Raw genomic sequence first — 18,492 nt, 5'->3', positions numbered from 1 at the left:
TTTTATCTGACTCCAAGTATAAAACATTGAGAAGGTTATTTTGTTTCCGTTCACATTAATTTAGATTATGATTGAATATTCTCTTCGGTTCATCATTTTATGTTATTCTCGTTCATTGGGATCTCTATAACATCCTGAATCTTGTACCGGCCGAGTATACAATTTCTTAAGCACAAGCATGTCAGTCTTGGTCACTAAACAGGGGCGATTGACCGCTATCCTAAAAAGGCAGAACCCTACTTACTCAGATTAGGATATTTTTTATGCGGTCCCCATAGGTCTGCTACCTCCTAAATCAGACAGAGCTATTTAGTCATATAACGATCATTACTATAGAATTAAGCAGACCAGTCGTACTTAAACTAGTAGTAACTTTGAATAATCACTATACTATCTAAATAGTATTAAAAGTTTATCGGGTGAAGGACTATCCCCTTAGATATCCTTTTACAGCCTAAGTATACATGAATAAATGCCAATTTGTTAGTCGGAGCTCTAGAGACATCGTGTAACGTGCCGCAATGCTCCGTCTACCGTGTTCTAGTCCGCTACTAACCTGAACAGGGGCTTGTGGTGCTATGAAATTACCACAATCTACTAAAGATAATAACACGAACTCTGTTTGAATCATTCAAAACATAACAATTTATTAGTCAGGTAAATGTATTATGCCAATTCAATCAGTCAATTCATAAACGATCAATACAAAACATCAAATTATCAAAGATAAATCCAAGATGAAAAAGATGCATTCCTGACTTTGTAATATACATAACATGGGGCAGACCCCATGTTATGGGCTGATCTGGTTAGGCAGAATCGCCTTGAGCTTTTCTTAGCCCTTACCTTAAATAATCCAAGAATTCCCTCAAGGAAGGGGGTGTGAATGTATAACAAAAGGCATTCACACTTAGTGTCACACCCCTCACAGTGGTTCAAAAGATGCCTGAAGTTATATATTTATTGTTCTGATTATGTCTATTTCTGAGAGAATGAGACCATTGTACCAATCGCACTGAGACATTTCAAATGATATCAAACATGATAGTTAAAGTCTGTTTGGTTAATTCTAGAACATTCAAACATTGAAATGACCATATGTGTGAGTTGGGGGGATGAAGCAGACTCAGATGCAAATGCAGCAGGAACTGGTTTTTCCCGCATTCCTCCCTGGTGGGTTGTGAAGTCACCAGTCTCTGTTTTCAGCTCATGTTTTGAATTGTCAAAGATATCAGAATATTTGCAATATTTCAATTCTTACAAAATTCATTGATAAAAGTTAATATTTCTTGCCTTGAGGCAGGCAACAGTACTAACCCCTGAGCCACAATGCAGCCCCATTCAACTTTTAGAAACAATTTTATTAAGTGTTTACTTAAAATAACAGGATTGATTTTTATCATTTATTTTAAAAATCTGATTGATTTCCATGTGGAACAATAATTTGGCTTCATTAAAACATTTAAAAGGCCTGTTTTCAATAGTTAAAAATGTTTTACAACAATATCAATAAGAAACATGTAAATAATGTGTTTCCAAATATCAAAACAATTTCAATTGCAGTTGCAGGTCCACCAGCTCAGCCAGCTAATCCAAGCTGGTTCACCTGCCAATGAACACTGGACATCCAGTTTGGTTCCCATATTTGTTTTTCCTTTTAAATAGGGGGGACTATTTAGTTTAGTTTAGTTTAGTTTAGTTTAGTTTAGTTTAGTTTAGTTTAGTTTAGTTTAGTTTAGTTTAGTTTAGTATTCTGACATGGTGGTGCTTCACATATAACAAGAATGACATAGTTAATACAATACACATCAACACAACAGCAAGTACACAAATGGCAAGGTGGGCGAAGCAGTGGTACAGTAGGTAGTGCTGTCGCCTCACAGAAAGAACGTCGCTGGGTTGCTGGTTCGATCCTCGGCTCAGTTGGCGTTTCTGTGTGGAGTTTGCATGTTCTCCCTGCATTTGCGTGGGTTTCCTTCGGGTGCTCTGGTTTCCCCCACAGTCCAAAGACATGCGGTACAGGTGAATTGGGTAGGCTAAATTGTCCGTAGTGTATGCGTGTCTGTGGATGTTTCCCAGAGATGGGTTGCGGCTGAAAGGGCATCCGCTGCGTAAAAACTTGCTGGATAGTTTGGCGGTTCATTCTGCTGTGGTGACCCCGGATTAATAAAGGGACTAAGCCGACAAGAAAATGAATGAATGAATATATGGCGAGGCAGTGGCGCAGTAGGTAGTGCTGTTGCCTCACAGCAAGAAGGTCACTGGTTCAAGCCTCGGCTTAGTTGGCGTTTCTGTGCTTTGATTTCCCCCACAGTCCAAAGACATGCGGTACAGGTAAATTGGGTAGGCTAAATGGTCCATAGTGTGTGTGAATGTGTGTGTGGATGTTTCCCAGAGATGAGTTGCGGCTGGAAGGGCATCTGATACATAAAAAAACTTGCTGGATAAGTTGGCAGTTCATTCCGCTGTGGCAACGCTGGATTAATAAAGGGACTAAGCCGACAAGAAAATCAATGAATGAATAATATATATATATATATATATATATATATATATATATATATATATATATATATATATATATATATATATATATATATATATAATAACAATGGCGAAACGGAGGCGAAGTGGGTAGCACGATTGCTTCTCCCTGTGTTTGCAAAGACATGCCTTTGGGGGTGAATTGGGTAAGCTAAAAATTGACAGTAGTTTACTGTATGTATGTGAATGAGTGTGTATGGATGTTTCCCAGGGATGGGTTCCAGCTGGAAGGGCATCCGCTGCGTGAAACTTATGCTGAATAAGTTGGCAGTTCATTCTGCGGTGACAACCCCAGATTAATAAAGGGATAAGCTGAAAATAAATGAATGAATAATGATCCATCGATTACTATTATTTAACTATTTATTACATAACTGAATTGCTTCAGGCACAAAAGTAAATTTATAACAATTTGTCGGCTTTTAATTATTATTTTTGTTTTAAATCACCAATAGTTTACCTTTCTAGAAAGTTGCAGGGAGGTTTAAAGGTTTTGTAGCCTATTAAATTGGTCATGGTAACACAGTGGTTATACTAATAAAAATACTTAAGAAAAGAAAAGTAAACTTGGCTTCATAAAAAAGACTAATATTTTTGGCAAATTGGATTAGCACCACAGCTTTACTGCAAAGTACAATGTTTAAACTAGTGGAGCAAAGTGCTTTTGCATTTAGCCTATTTGTGCGGTTAATTTTCCTGTAACAAACAATTTCACGAACAGGTGTTTTGCTCAAATTTACACGACCAAAAATACACACTAACCAGTTCTTAAAACTAACACTAGTGGAGGCACTGGCAGCGGTCATCTCTAATGATGTTTCCGTAACATTTCGTCTCCTAATGAGAGTATTTTTGCTGTCAGTGGGCGGGACTTCCTGTGCTGGACGCTGTGTTTATTTTTTTGCAGAGCCAAAATATCGTCCACAGAGGTAAGGCTGAACTCTTACTCGCATACACACCGGTTATATTCGTGAAATTACAAATGCACGTTTTCTCTGCAAAGCTGCACGATATGGGCGACATTTTCACATCGTAACGTCATGACATAAAGCGCTGTCATAGATCATGCACTGCGCTAACTTGAGCTGTTCGTTTTTCCGTTCGTGTACAGCTGCTGCCGTTTAACGGAGAAGCACACTGGTCAGTTTATGTGGTAGAATGTGATTTTAGAGCCGACATGATCGTCTTGGAGATGTATTCATTAAAAAGGACACTCGTGAAGCGAGCGAGCAGCATTCAGGCGGCAGAAATGCGCTGCATTGTCTATGATGTCATCATGTTCCATTTTTACTGACGCACTTTACACTTGAATTATTTCGCTACATTTGACACCGCTTTCACCCGGGTAGAGCGTTTATACGCAGAAATGTGTCCGGTTAGCTGTTACATTATGTATAGGAGAAATGCACCTGTTAACGGATCAGTCGCGCTCGAAGTAGACTGCACTGCCATGACCAAATGTGACACACATAACAGCACATACATGATTCTCATGTATTCAAGAACAGTGCACGATTACGATTAAAGACAGACACAAGTGAAGGGATATTATTGCATAATTTTTTTTTCATGTTTATATTTTTATTTTATCTATCTATTTAGATCTATTCTTATTTATTTATTTATTTATTTATTTTTATGAAGAGTTCAGATGCAAAAGGCTCTTACCGGCGTCTGAAATTTTCTTCTATAAACAACATTTCTCTCAGTCTCTTATGTTCATGTTCAGTTATTTCACTTTTTAAGACATTCATTGATTATTTTCCTTCGCCTTAGTCCCTTTATTCATCAGAGGACCACAGCGCAATGAACCACCAACTCATCCAGCATATGTTTTAAACAGTGGATGCCCTTCCAGCTGCAACCCAGTACTGGGAAACACCTATATACTCTTGCATTCACACACGCTCTTCACTGGCCAATTTAGTTCACCCAATTTATCTATACTGCATGTCTTTGGACTGTGGGGAAAACAAGCACCTGGAGGAAACCTACGCGAACACAGGGAGAACATGCAAACTCCACACATAAACACCAAATGGCCCAGCATGGGCTCAAAGCAGCAACCTTCTTGCGGTGAGGCGAAAGTGCTAACCACTAAGCCATTGTCGCCACTTTTAAGACAATAAAAATAAATTATTGTTTGCAATAGAAGTGAAATGACTAAACCTTCACATAAGAGCCTGAGAAGAAAAATACTAATTTAAAAAAAAAATTCTGATGGCACTTAGAGTCTTTTGCATTAGAACTCCATATACCTAAAAATGAATTCTATTGTCATTTTTGAACATGTTTGACATTACTTTCTTCTGTTCAACACAAAGGAAGAAACAAAAGAATACTGAAAAAAACTTCCATAGTTCTTTTTTTCCTATTAATGGCCCAATTTCCCCCCAACATTCTTCAAAACATGTTTTGTGTTTAACATAAGAAAGAAAATCATAAAGGGTAAGAGCCACTTGAGAGTGAGTAAATAATGAAGAAAACATTTTACTATATATATATTCCATAAGCAATTCCATGCAAATGTCAACTTTGCCATGAAAAAAGTATAGTTGTCACTAAAATATGGAAACTGTTTCTGGGTTTTTTGCATAAGCAAGTCTTTTACAGTGCTTTAAAAATACTCAAAAATGTACCTGTTAATGTTTTTAAACTATTATGTTTGATTTACCAAAATCACACAAGTGGTAATTTCACATCGGTCACATCCATAACCTAGAGATGTTACATCCATAACGACGCCTTTTCCTCATAAATGTGAAAATATTAAGTAAAATAAAACCAATCATTTTTGTTTATAGAGAGCCAACTCTTATCCTTTTGATTATCATTGTTTCTTTTGGGTTGTGCAGTTTAATTCACAGAATTTCTGTATGTTTTAGACTGTAAACACGCAGACTTTTTTTGTCACATAATGCATGTTTATTTTCCTCATTTAAAGTACAAACCATGTTTACAGAATACAGATTGATATTTTTCTGATCCTATAACTCTGTGGTCAGTTGTTCTGGAAAATATGAACAGATGTTTCAATATAATGTTAACATATACTCTCTGTAAATTTATGTTTTGAGTTTTTACTGCAAATGTCACATCCATAACGCTGGAATTGCTCATATACAGTTGAAGTCAGAATTAATAGCCCCCCTGAATAATTCACCCTCCTGTTTATTTTTTTCCCAATTTCTATTTAATGGAGAGAAGATTTCTTCCACACATTTCTAAACATAATAGTTTTAGTTACTCATTTCTTATAACTGATTGATTTTATTTTTGCCATGATGACAGTAAATATTATTTTACTAGATCTTTTTCAAGACACTTCTATACAGCTTAAAGTGACATTTAAAGGCTTAACTAGGTTAATTAGGTTAACTAGGCAGGTTAGGGTAATTAGGCAAGTTATTGTATAACAATGGTTTGTTCTGTAGACTATCTGAAAAAAAATTTGCTTGAAGGGGCTAATAATTTTGTCCCTAAAATGCTTTTTAAAATTTTTTAAACTGCTTTCATTCTAGCCGAAATAAAACAAATAAGACTTTCTCTAGAAGAAAAAACATTATTAGACATACTGTGAAAATTTCCTTGCTCGGTTAAACATAATTTAGGAAATATTTAAAAAAGAAAGAAAAATTCAAAGGGGGGTTAATAATTCTGACTTCAACTGTATTTTTAATGTTACTGTGGAAGTTTTACCACTACAGAATAAATAAATAAATGAATAATATTTCTGCCCTTTTGTCTCACAATTTACCACTTTGTTCTTGCAATTTACAGTTTATAGTTCACGATTCGGACCCCAACATGCTCTCATCACTCTTTAGGGGTGAAAAGAAATAGGCTGTAGTCATTATGGTTTGTTAAAATAATGTCACACAACTGAAGAATATGACACAGGTCTGTTTTTAAGTTTTAAACCTGCATGTGTGAGTTTATAACTTACATTTCTGAGACAAAAATGTCAGAACTATGAGAAGTAATATCAGAATTGCGTGATATTTAAAACTATTTATTTTACAAAATTGCAAGTTTAGTCTATATCTCCCAATTCAGAATTATTATTTTATAGTTCAGATTTTTTTTTTTTCTGAATTTCAAGAAAATAATTTATAAATGTGAGATATAAAATGGGCAACACGGTGGCACAGCAAGTAGTGCTGTCGCCTCACAGCAAGAAGGTAGATGGTTCGAGCCTTGGCTAGGTCAATTGGCATTTCTGTAAGGAGTTTGCATGTTCTCCCCATGTTTGCGTGGGCTTCCTCCGGGTGCTCCGGTTACCCCCACAAGTCGAAAGACATGCGGTACAGGTGAATTGGATAAGCTAAAATTGTGTGTAGTGTATATGTGTAATTGGGTGTATGGATGTTTCCCAGTGACGTGTTGCGCTGCGGAAAACATGTGCTGGATAAGTTGACGGTTCATTCCGCTGTGGCAACCCCAGATTAATAAAGGGACTAAGCCAAAAGAAAATGAGTGAAATGAGATATAAAATGCATTTATGTGTGGAGTTTGCATGTTCTCCCTGTGTTTTCTAAATGAGGTGTATGGGTGTTTCCCAGTGATGTGTTGCAGCTAGAAGGACATCCGCTGTATAAAACATGCTGGATAAGTTGGCGGTTCATTCCACGGTGGCGACCCCAGATTAATAAAAAGCGAAAATAAAATAAATGAATGAATGAATGAATGGATGAATGAATAAATGTAAGAGTGATATAAAATACAATTACCTATTTTATCCTATGGCCGAGACAGACTTCAATATGTTATTGTTATATAATGTGAACATTTAAAATATAAACTTCTGTCATGAAACTCTATGCACGCATAGGCTGATAGGTCACCTACTGTGTCACTAACTCCATGGTGCAGGAGATTGGTTGCTGTGCCCTCAGCAGCCAATGAGCTTGCTCATCAGCATGTTGTTTTACACTATGCTGCACGTTTTTCTAAGACTCTCTACCATCCCAGCTCTACCTGTGTTTAGATGTGCAACGGGGGTAACATATATATTATGTTTACAGCAGCGTTTTATATTCTTAGATGACATGTCTGTTTATATATACTGCAGTAGTAGGTCCCTGTACTTGCTCGGCCATAATAATCAAAGCAGCAGCAGCGTAGCAGATTTATTCCACCAAGATGAGACACATCAACATTGCCATATACATATTTTTTAAATCTCTCCAAGAGTTGTCATGACAGAATTATATTTTTAATCAAAATGGCAAAAAATCCTCAAAGAACAACTTCATTATTGTTCCAATTAAAAATGAATGTTTTTAAAAGGAAGCTATTGAGCATACATTACATCTGGAGCTTATCTAACAAAATAACTTGCAGTAACGGTCCAAAAACTAGTACACCCAAATTTAGGTTATAGAAAAACAATAAATACAAATTTTAAAAAGAGGACAAATCAAGAGAAGCAGAGAAATGGAAAAATTTAGTTGAAATTTTGTAGGTTGTATTTTTTTTGCAATATTTTGCTTGAATTTAATTGTGTTATCTTTCAATTTCTAAATATGTTTGGTGACTAAAATGTTATTTTAATATATATATATATATTTGTTTAATAAATCTGTTTTGTTTAAATGCACCAACATACATCACCTATTCACTGAGAAATGCATAAAAATATTCATCATCAAAATTATCTGTACTCAATTACACTGAGCACTGCATGTATAAGGATAATGATAACATTTTAACCAGAATATTGACCTTAATCAGAAAATTTGTGCATTTAATTTGTTCAGTGCTTAAAATATTCTTATTTTTAACAGGTCTCCCTTTCATAGTACATCTTTCACCATGCCAGACTTCTCAGTGATTCGGAGCTGCTTCCTGAGTTGCTTATTAGCGCTTCTCCAAACATCAGGCTCCCAGCAGGAGGAGCAGAACCAGCTGCTCCTGGTGTCTTTTGATGGTTTCCGCTGGGACTATATCAACCGAGTACCTACACCCAATTTCCACGCCCTTATGGATGAGGGTGTGCTGGTGGAGAAAGTGGAGAACACCTACATCACCAAGACCTACCCCAACCACTACACGTTAGTGACAGGTTTACACGCTGAAAGCCATGGCGTGGTTGCAAACGAAATGTACGACCCCATTCACAACCGTTCATTTTCCATTGAGGGTCCTGAAGTGTATGATGCGTGGTGGTGGGAGGAGGCAGAGCCGTTGTGGGTGACCAATCAAAAAGCGGGACGGAAGAGTGGAGCTGCCATGTGGCCTGGATCGGATGTAGCCATTGGTGGAACATTCCCAACGCATTACTTGAGGTATAACGCATCAATGCTCTTCGAGACCCGAGTCCAGAAACTCATTGATTGGTTTTCAGGACCGGAGGCTATCAATTTCGGTGTCTTATATTGGGAGGAGCCAGATGAGAGTGGGCATAATTTGGGGCCTGAGAGCCCGCTCATGGATGTGGTCCTCGCAGACATTGACGAGAAGCTGGGATTCCTCAGGGAGAAGCTCAAAAGTGCTGGACTTTATGACAAAGTCAATCTGATAGTGACGAGTGATCATGGAATGACGCAGTTATCTCATGATAAGATTATTGAGCTGGACACGTACGTTAGCCGAGATCTTTACACGTGGATCGACAAGAGCCCGGTGGTTGGCATTTTACCCAAAGAAGGTAAGAATGACAATGTAAACCAGAGGTGGGTAGTAACGAGTTACATTTACTTGAGTAAAATTATTGGGTAACGTGCACTTTTTGCGTTCACTAAAAGATGTGTACTTTTACTCTTACTTAAGTAAATTATTAGAGAAAAATCAGTACTCTTACTTTGCTACATTTGGCGGTGTTCCTCCGTTGCTGCCAAGTGATAATAAATATGATTCATATGACTTGTTTACAAATATAGTGAAGCGCGCATTAGAAAGGGTTGTGAGGTTGCTATAGACACGTGTCTCCTGCTTTCGGTTAGAGCGCGCGCGCCTTTGGAATAATGGCTGAAGTCTAGGAAGATGTGAGAGTTTATAGTAAACTCATTAGAAATGTAATTGGTTGTCATGGAATTTTTTATTCATATATATTCATATCCATATTATGTAATGATGTTTTTATATAAATATCTTTATTGCATTTCAGCATTACACTCAGATCATACAGAAGTAATCAATTTATGACCTCTTTTATTCACCAATCAACACATTTCCCACTCCACCACATTTTCCCGAAACAATTTGAAAGGTACCCAAACTCCCTCAACAATCCTGTTTTATAATGATGTTTTTTACTACATTTTTCTTTTTTGTACTTTTTATGTGTACATTTTTGTTTCACTCTTTTCCAAACTTTTTCCTGTGACTTTCAAACCCACAATATTTGACTAGGATTTTCCTGAAGAGTGTTCGTGAAATTGATTTGTGAAAAAAAACACTAATAATTAATTTAATCACTGACATGGACAAGTTAAATGGTTATATATATATATATATATATATATATATATATATATATATATATATATATATATATATATATATATATATATATATATATAGTTGAAGTAAGAATTATTAGCTCCCTAAATAATTAGCGCCCCTGTTTATTTTTTTCCCCAATTTGTGTTTAACGGAGAGATTTTTTAAATACACTTCTAAACATAAGAGTCATTTCTAATACCTGAATTATTTTATCTTTGCCATGATGACAGTACATAATATTTTAGCAGACATTTTTCAAGACACTTCTAAACAGCTTAAAATGACATTTAAAGGCTTAACTAGGTTAATTAGGTTAACTAGGCAGGTTATGGTAATTAGATAAGTTATTGTATATCGATGGTTTATTCTATAGACTATTGAGAAAAAATATAACTTAAAGGGGCAAATCATTTTGTCTTTAAAATGGTGTTTGAAAAATTAAAAACTGCTTTTATTATAGCCAAAGTAAAACAAATAAGACATACACTGAAAATTTCCTTGCTCTGTTAAACATAATTCGGAAAATATTTAAAAAAGAAGAAAAAAATTTGAAGGAGGCTAATAATTCTGACTTGAACTGTAAATATATAAACACACACAGTTGAAATGAGAATTATTACATCCCTTTTGATTTTGTTTTCTTTTTTCAAATCTTTCCCAAATGATGTTTAACAGAGCAAGGAAATTTTCACAGTATGTCTGATAATATTTTTTTTCATCTAGAGAAAGTCTTATTTATTTTATTTAAGCTGGAATAAAAGCAGTTTTAATTTTTTTACTAACCATTTTAAGGTCAAAATTAATAACCCCTTTAAGCTACATCGTTATACAATAACTTGCCTAATTACCCTACGCTAACCTACTTTTAGTTAAGCCTTTAAATGTCACTTTAAGCTGTGTAGAAGTGTCTTAAAAAATATCTAGTAAAATAAATGATGTGTGACACCAGATATACATTACCGTAAGTTTGGGGTCAGTTTTTTTTTCCTGTTTTTTTTTTTTTTTTTTTTTTAAGAAAGGGTAAATTGTTAAATACTTAGTTATTAAATATTTATTTATTGCTTACTGTATGTGGTTTCAAATTAAATTATTACTCCAGTCATTGTTTTTTATTACTATTACCATTAATACTACTAATAATAATAACAATAATAATAAATATTAGAGTGATTTCTGAAGGATCATGTGACACTAAAGAGATTGGAGTAATGAAGCTGAAAACTCTAATCTTTAAAGTTACTAGAATAAATTATTAAATTAAATTATAAACTATTTTTGAACAGTTATTTTAGTGCAATAACAATTTATAATTTTACAATTTGTATTGTATTTTTGATAAAATAAATGCAGCCTTGGTGAGTAGAAGAAGCTTTTTTTTTAAACATTTCAAAATCTTACTGAACCCAAACATTTGACCGATAGTGTGAAGTATTAATATAATTTTTTTTTCATTTTATTCACCTTTACTTAGCAAAAAGGATTGTCCTCATTGTGGTACCAAGCAATTATGTGCTTGATTAAATCTTTAAAGGGATAATTCCCCCATAAATGCAAATTTTGACATCCTTTTATCACCTTCAACCTTTCTCAAACTTGTGTGATTTTTGTAAGAAATGCTATGGGAGTCAGTGGTCACCATCAGCTGTTCAAGCTGCATAAAATTTTGGCTAGCTGTGAACATTCAATTCAATTCAGCTTTATTTGTATAGTGCTTTTACAATGTAGATTGTGTCAAAGCAGCTTCACATAAATGGTCATGTAAAATATAGTATAATATTAATTACTATTGTTGAAAAGAAAAGAAAAAAAACAGCAAAACTCATACTGCACTATTAGACATTAGCAGATTTAAATAAGAGCGTGCAAAAAAAAATTGTTCGTGCACGGTGCACATAAAAATTACAGTGAAGAATAGCCAATCATCAGTGTTATATTTTGTTAAAATTGGTGACCGATGCTTTATAGTTTTTGAGCGCTATTCTCCTCTTAACACAGGCAAACTCGAAGAGGTCTACGGTTTATTGAAGAATGCAAACCCTAACATGGTCGTGTACAAAAAGGAGGAAATCCCAGATCATTACCACTACAGACACAACGCCAGAATCATGCCTCTCATCATAGAGGTCAAAGAGGGATGGACCGTCATGCAGAACAGGAACGGATCTTTTATGTGTGAGTATTAATGTTTATATACATCATTTAAAGGTAAAGCATATAGATTCTGCAATTCTAGTATCATCTTGCAGAATAACAAAAAATAAGCAATATTTTACAAAAACACTTACACTCACTGTTTTTTTTTCTTAGGATTAATCTTATCCTTACGATGTTTTACTATTTTATATATTATTTTAGATGTTCTGGTAGAGAGAGCAGTAGCCTGATTTTCATTACTCCCTTACCAGTGGTAAGGGGTGTATCTGACACTTAATAGCAAATCAGTCATCTCTTTCCTGTAGGTGTATATTTAATTGGCAATTTCAGTTAGAAAATTGTTGCCATCTGTCTATACGCAAGTCTTTTTTCAAAGTAATGCATCAGCCTTGCTGCAACACAAACTAAACAACTTCTGGATGTTATAGTAGCCACGCCCCAATCTCCTCCTATTCTTCAAGCTGGGAAGTGATTGATAGATTTTGTCAGTCAACTCATGTCTAATCAGTGTTTACACAAGATTTATTCAGCTGCAGACGCACACACGTTTTAGTATACACAATCCAGCTCACACAATCTAGACAGTCGCTAACCATGGCTGCGTCCGAAACCGCCTACTACTTAGCTAATTACTTAGCTAATTGCCACTGTGTATGAAATGTGCTATATTAATAGCCTTGCCTTGCCTTGCCTTAGCAGGTACTGCTTTTAAATTTAAATGTACTGCTCGGCCGTTAGAAAAAAGCGTTCGATACAGGATGAATGTGAGGAGTATGAATGAAATTCGGACATACTACATCCACCATTTTGTAATGGTCACGGGACCTAACCACGTCAGTCGCGGCGCTTCACTCCCATTCATGAATTCTCTCACGGGGCATCATGGGATAGCGCAGCGTGCATGGGATGCACACTTCAGAATCTCTTCTCAAAAGTAGTAGGTCATCCGGGGATTTTTCAAATACTATTTTTCAACTTCTATGAATTCGGACATACTACTCACCTTGCATACTGATTTTAGTGTACTATATAGTATAGAAGTATGCGGTTTTGGACGCAGCCATATATGGATAATGAAGGATCAGTCTTCTTCAATTTTTTCTTGTTTAACGACAACCAACTCTTGAGGAGCATTATCGCCACCTACTGAATTTCACAAATATGGCAATCGAGACCGTCCGTGCTACGATTGCCAATCATTAGACTCTGAACAGTTTAGGGTTTCCCATTTCAGTCATTATTTCAATATTATATCATAACAATCATTTTAACATCAGTGCACTTTTAAAGTTATGTAAATAAAAATAATTAGTTAAAGCACTTTTAACTTTATTCACGCATCCACATACACAAGGAAAACAATTGTAGGAATTGTAATTCTAGGATAAGTGTAATAAACTAATTTAGGATCTTAATGTTGTCTTAGTTAAAATCGTTTTGTAGTAAAATATAAAAAACAAACAATAATGCGACACATTAAAATCAATTGCTATAGTTGATTTACCTGTTAGCCTAAAATCAAAGTAGTATAAATATTTTGAATAGTGTTCTTAAAATGTGGTTAAAAACAAACAAGTAGTGTTTGCACAAATAGTTTACTATTGGTTTGTTGGATCATGTCGCCTTTGCTTTTACCTTCAGTATTTTTCTGTAAAGAATTATAATGTTGTGTATATTTATTTGTTATATTTCCATTTTGTCAAGCCTCCTGCAAGTTTGCAAGTTTGCATTTGGTTGTCCAGTGTAATTGTGATGTCCATGTCAAATAAAAAAATAAATAAAAAAATAAATAAATAAAATAGTTAATAATGTAAAATACTGATAATAGTTGATATAATATATAGTAACTATATAAAGTATATAATATAGTATATAATATAAAGTATATATCTATAATAGTTATATACTGATAAACTACTTTATATTTTATCAAACTGTAGCAACTGTTAGTAATATATATATATATATATATATATATATATATATATATATATATATATATATATATATATATATATATAATTAACATTTCATTTGTTAGTATTACTATATTTGTTGCAACTATATTTACCAGTACATTACGGTTTAAAAATAATATATAACTTACTATAAATTACTATTGTATTTCATGTGGGAAAACATTCAATAAAATTATTAGATATTTAAGCAAATAAATACTATTCAGTCGTTGAAATAAAATATTAATATAGTGTTTTACATTTACTGACTGATCATCTTTATGATGACTGATAGAAAACGGTTCAGTCAATTAAAATAAATGGCAATTGGAAACAATGTTCTCCATTCGCCCGTCTCGATCGCCATATTTGTGAGATAGTATACACTATTGTCTATTGTGTACACTATTTATTAACAATACATATAAATATATTGATGACAAGGTCCGAGAAGATGTTATTAACTTTAACATCCGTCTTAACCATATATGTTAGCCTCTGCCTAGACGTTCACCCCTGCCTGCTGAAATGTCTGTGGGTCTGCAGGTCTTCAACTGGATATTATTGTGGTTTACACTTGTGTGGATATAAACCAATGAACGTCTGTTAAAGGGATAACTCACTCAAAAATAAAACTCATCATTTACTCAGCCTTCACATAAGCCAAAGATGTTAGAGAAGATATTGGGAAGAAAGCTGGAAACCTGTAATCATTGACTTCCATGTTGTTTGTTTTTCCTTCAATGGAAGTCAATGGTTTTTTAACTTCTTTAAAATACGAACAACAACAAAAGAAACTTGTAAATTTTACTAACAACTTGTGGGTGAGTAACATTTTTTGGGTGAACTATCCCTTTAATCCCTGTGTTAATGAAGAATTAGATTGGGTTGAAATGATAGATTTGACTTCGTTTTTACATACAAACAGTACACAAATAGATTAAAGGGATAGTTCACCCTAAAATGAAAACTCTGTCATTATTTACTCGTCTTTAAGTGGTCCCTATTTTTCTGTTGTACACAAAAAAAGTACACCGAAGAATGCTTGATATCCATAGTGGCAAATAAAACATTATTATAAACAAATCAGAAACAAGCAGATGGTGAATAAATGACAGAATAAATTTATTTTGAGTGAATCGTCCCTTTGTTGTTAATATTGCATCTACTGATCAATGTAAAACATGTTTGCAGCTGTATATAGATGATATTTTTGCTTGGCAGTGGGAAACCATGGTTACAACAACAGCCTTCCCAACATGCACCCAGTGTTTGTCGCCCGCGGACCTGCTTTCCGCCGCGACTACACCAAAACCTCCATGCGCTCGGTCGACCTCTATCCTCTCATGTGCAGCATTCTCGCTCTCAAGCCCTTGCCCAACAATGGCTCTTTGTCCAGCGTTCAGGATCTGTTAGTGGAAACCTCCACCCCAAAGCCAACAGTAACGCCAGTTCCCAGAGGGCCAATGGTACCGCCAGTTCCCAGAGAGCCTTCCTACGCCTGGGCTGTGGGATGCATTCTGGGTGCTGGCCTGGTCATCGGGTTCCTCTTCATCTTCGTTAAGCAGGTGACACAAAGGCAGCTTCCGCCATTGTATTTGTCCAATAGTGAGATCACGCAGCCCTTACTGTAAGCTCACTTTACTCACGCCAGGTTCTCCGGTATGTAGCACTGAGCTTTTCTCCAGTGATACAGACCTTTTTTGAGTCTAAAATCATTCTGATGACACTTTTTAAGAAGAAAAGCATGGTCGCTTGAAGTCAGAAGCGATCAGTGTCCATGGTACCATGCCAAAGTCGAATATACCAAAAGCAATATGGGGAACAATGCTACAGTGGAGAAAGGCTGTGCAATTATATATATATATATATATATATATATATATATATATATATATATATATATATATATATATATATATATAAAGTTAGTTCACCCATAAATGAAAATTGGATGTAATTTATGCACCATCAGGGCTTTTAAGATTAAGGTAGAACATGGAAGAAGGTTTTTGGTTGAAACTGTGGTCCTTGGTGATTCTAGTTCAGTGTTTCTCAACCATGTTCCTGGAGGAGCACCAGTACTGATGTTCTGGATGTCTCCTTGGTCTGTCACACTCATTTCAGGTCAGCTTACAAGCTGTTGATCTGAATTAGGCGTGTTTGGTTAAGGAGACATGGAAAATGTGCAGAGCTGGTGGTCCTCCGGCATAGTTATGATGAGAAACACTGTTCTAGTTAGTTTACCGACACTTTAAGAGTCAAAAACAAAACAAAACAAATTATATATATAGGAAAAGCTAAATGGCATTTGTTTTTATAAGACCTCAGTGTATCGCCTGGAGCCACAAGAGTTTCATAACACTGCTTTATGAAGCTATGAAATATTTACAAATCTTTTTCTTTTTTTCGGATCAGTGGTTCGGATCGCATATCAAATAATCATGTGATCAAGGTCATGTGATTTCAGTAAACGGGGCTTTGTCATATCATGACTTTTTCCAAATGTTTCAAAAAAGTTTCTTTGAGGTATTACTAAGATAATAGTTTTTACCTTATCTCGGATTAGTTTTCCGAGTTTGTAGACGTTTTAATAAAGCATTTATAAAATAAAAAAAGATTTAATGTGACCGTTAAATGAATGAAAATAAAAATAATATCAATTAATAGTCTCTTGTTGGCCTGATTTGCTGAGCTCACAATGGAACAAGCGTAAGCTGATAAAACATACACCAAACTGATAAAACATACACCAAATGTTTAGTGATATTAGATGTAAAGCTGTTAATCTAAGTGCTTTCATAGGTTATACTTTCAATTTAACGACTACAATATGTTTGAAAAAGCCCTTTTTAAAGCATACTTAAGCTGTTTCTGTTGTATTTACGTGGTTTTGACCAGCAGTTTTTTTTTACATTTCAAAACAATAAATCAATTTGTAAAGTAGTTTGTTCAGTTGTTTCAAAGCTATTAAAAGCTTATTTTCTCCTATCACTAGCCATGTGTACAAATAAGTACTATATTAAAGTCTGTGTGAACCGGAAATTGCTGAGACTGAACACTGAGTAAGGGGCGGGCTTTCTTTTAGCTCGTCATTCGCTCAAACAATACGAGGGGCGTGGTTAAGAACGTGGTGTGAAACTGATGTCAACAGAAGGACCGCCACTCCAAAAGCTGAAGCAAATTGCTTGCACGAATTAATTGTTCACCGAAATAATAACAATGTGCGCTAAAAAACAAACATTGTAAATTTTGATTTCACACACACTTTAGTTTTAACTGTACATCTTTTTGACACTTAAAGTGCTGGTAAACACTGGCTTACATTTTATAAATAAGCAAGGACCAGTTTCATCTTAAAATGTACTTTAATGTTGAACTGAAGACATGAAAAAGTACATCATGGCCTTATAGATGAAGTAAATTAACAGCAAAATTTCATTTTTGGTTGAACTTTCCCTTTAAGATCAAAACTGACTAAGCCAATAGTGCCCTCTTCTGGTAAAACCGTCAGTGATACCTTTATGCTTGTCATCTGAAATCGAGTATTTAAAGAGACGTTAGCATCCCCATGCTTTTCCTTTCAATTTGAATCTAATATTTATTTCGCAAGAGTAAGATTTGCCCTATTCTCATGAATCTGCATTCATTGCAGGAATATTCTGAGTTCACATCAACAGCGTTTGCGGCGTAATGTTATCACAAAATATTGTTCATGAAAAAGATCTAGGAAACTCCTACAATGCAAGTAAACACAATAATAGGAAATCTATAATCAAATGAAAGAAAAATAAACCAAACAGTTTATATTATAAACTAGTTTTTGGTCTGATTTGTACATTTTATAAATTTGTTCTCATGACGATGGGTGAGAAAACTAAAAATAGACCACTCAAATATGGACATTTCAGCTTCAATCAATCAATCAATCAATCAAGCCTTTATTTGTCACTACACTTTCGTATAGCGAAAATTGGACCCCCCAGACCATACACAAAACATCACAAACAACTTTTCAGGGGAGACAGATCTTAGGAGGTAGCATAACATTTCTGATTTTAAACCATATGCATTTTAATAAACAGAAAGTTCTACATTTATCCAGAATTTATTCAAACCAGAAATTTATTGTAATATTGTAAATCTCACTCAAAGAAATATGTTTGCTGTTTGTTCACACTACATATATAAAAATGAGTTGAAACAAAACAATTCTTGAGTTTTTTTTTTCAGGGATAACTTAATTGTTTTATGTTCAATCCACTTATATTTGAAAAAAAAAGAAAAAAAAAGTTAACCTAATTAAATGATGTGGAACCCAGCATTATTTACAGTGCACTAAAAAAAACTATTTTGCTGTTTTTTGGGACAACTTAATAGTTTTAAGTTC

The 18,492-nt window shown here is 34.7% G+C and overlaps 1 protein-coding gene across 4 annotated transcripts; it reads left to right on the top strand.

The window, feature by feature from the left end:
* Window positions 1–3,404: 3,404 nt before the first annotated feature.
* Window positions 3,405–18,056, top strand: enpp5 (ectonucleotide pyrophosphatase/phosphodiesterase 5). 4 transcript variants are annotated; one of them, XR_015517810.1, is made up of 4 exons: window positions 3,405–3,473; window positions 8,331–9,193; window positions 11,986–12,728; window positions 13,205–13,911. XR_015517810.1 is itself a non-coding variant. In XM_087297450.1 (4 exons), the coding sequence occupies exons 2-4, from the start codon at window positions 8,359–8,361 to the stop codon at window positions 15,734–15,736; spliced, it is 1,422 nt and encodes a 473-aa protein (XP_087153576.1). In that variant the 5' UTR covers window positions 3,405–3,473; window positions 8,331–8,358; the 3' UTR covers window positions 15,737–18,056.
* The last annotated feature ends 436 nt before the right edge of the window (window positions 18,057–18,492 follow it).

This window comes from Danio rerio, chromosome 20 (assembly GCF_052040795.2).
Source record: "Danio rerio strain M-AB ecotype USA chromosome 20, GRCz13ab, whole genome shotgun sequence".
Classification (NCBI taxonomy): Eukaryota; Metazoa; Chordata; class Actinopteri; order Cypriniformes; family Danionidae; genus Danio; species Danio rerio.
This window is presented reverse-complemented; position numbering and strand designations above follow the sequence as displayed.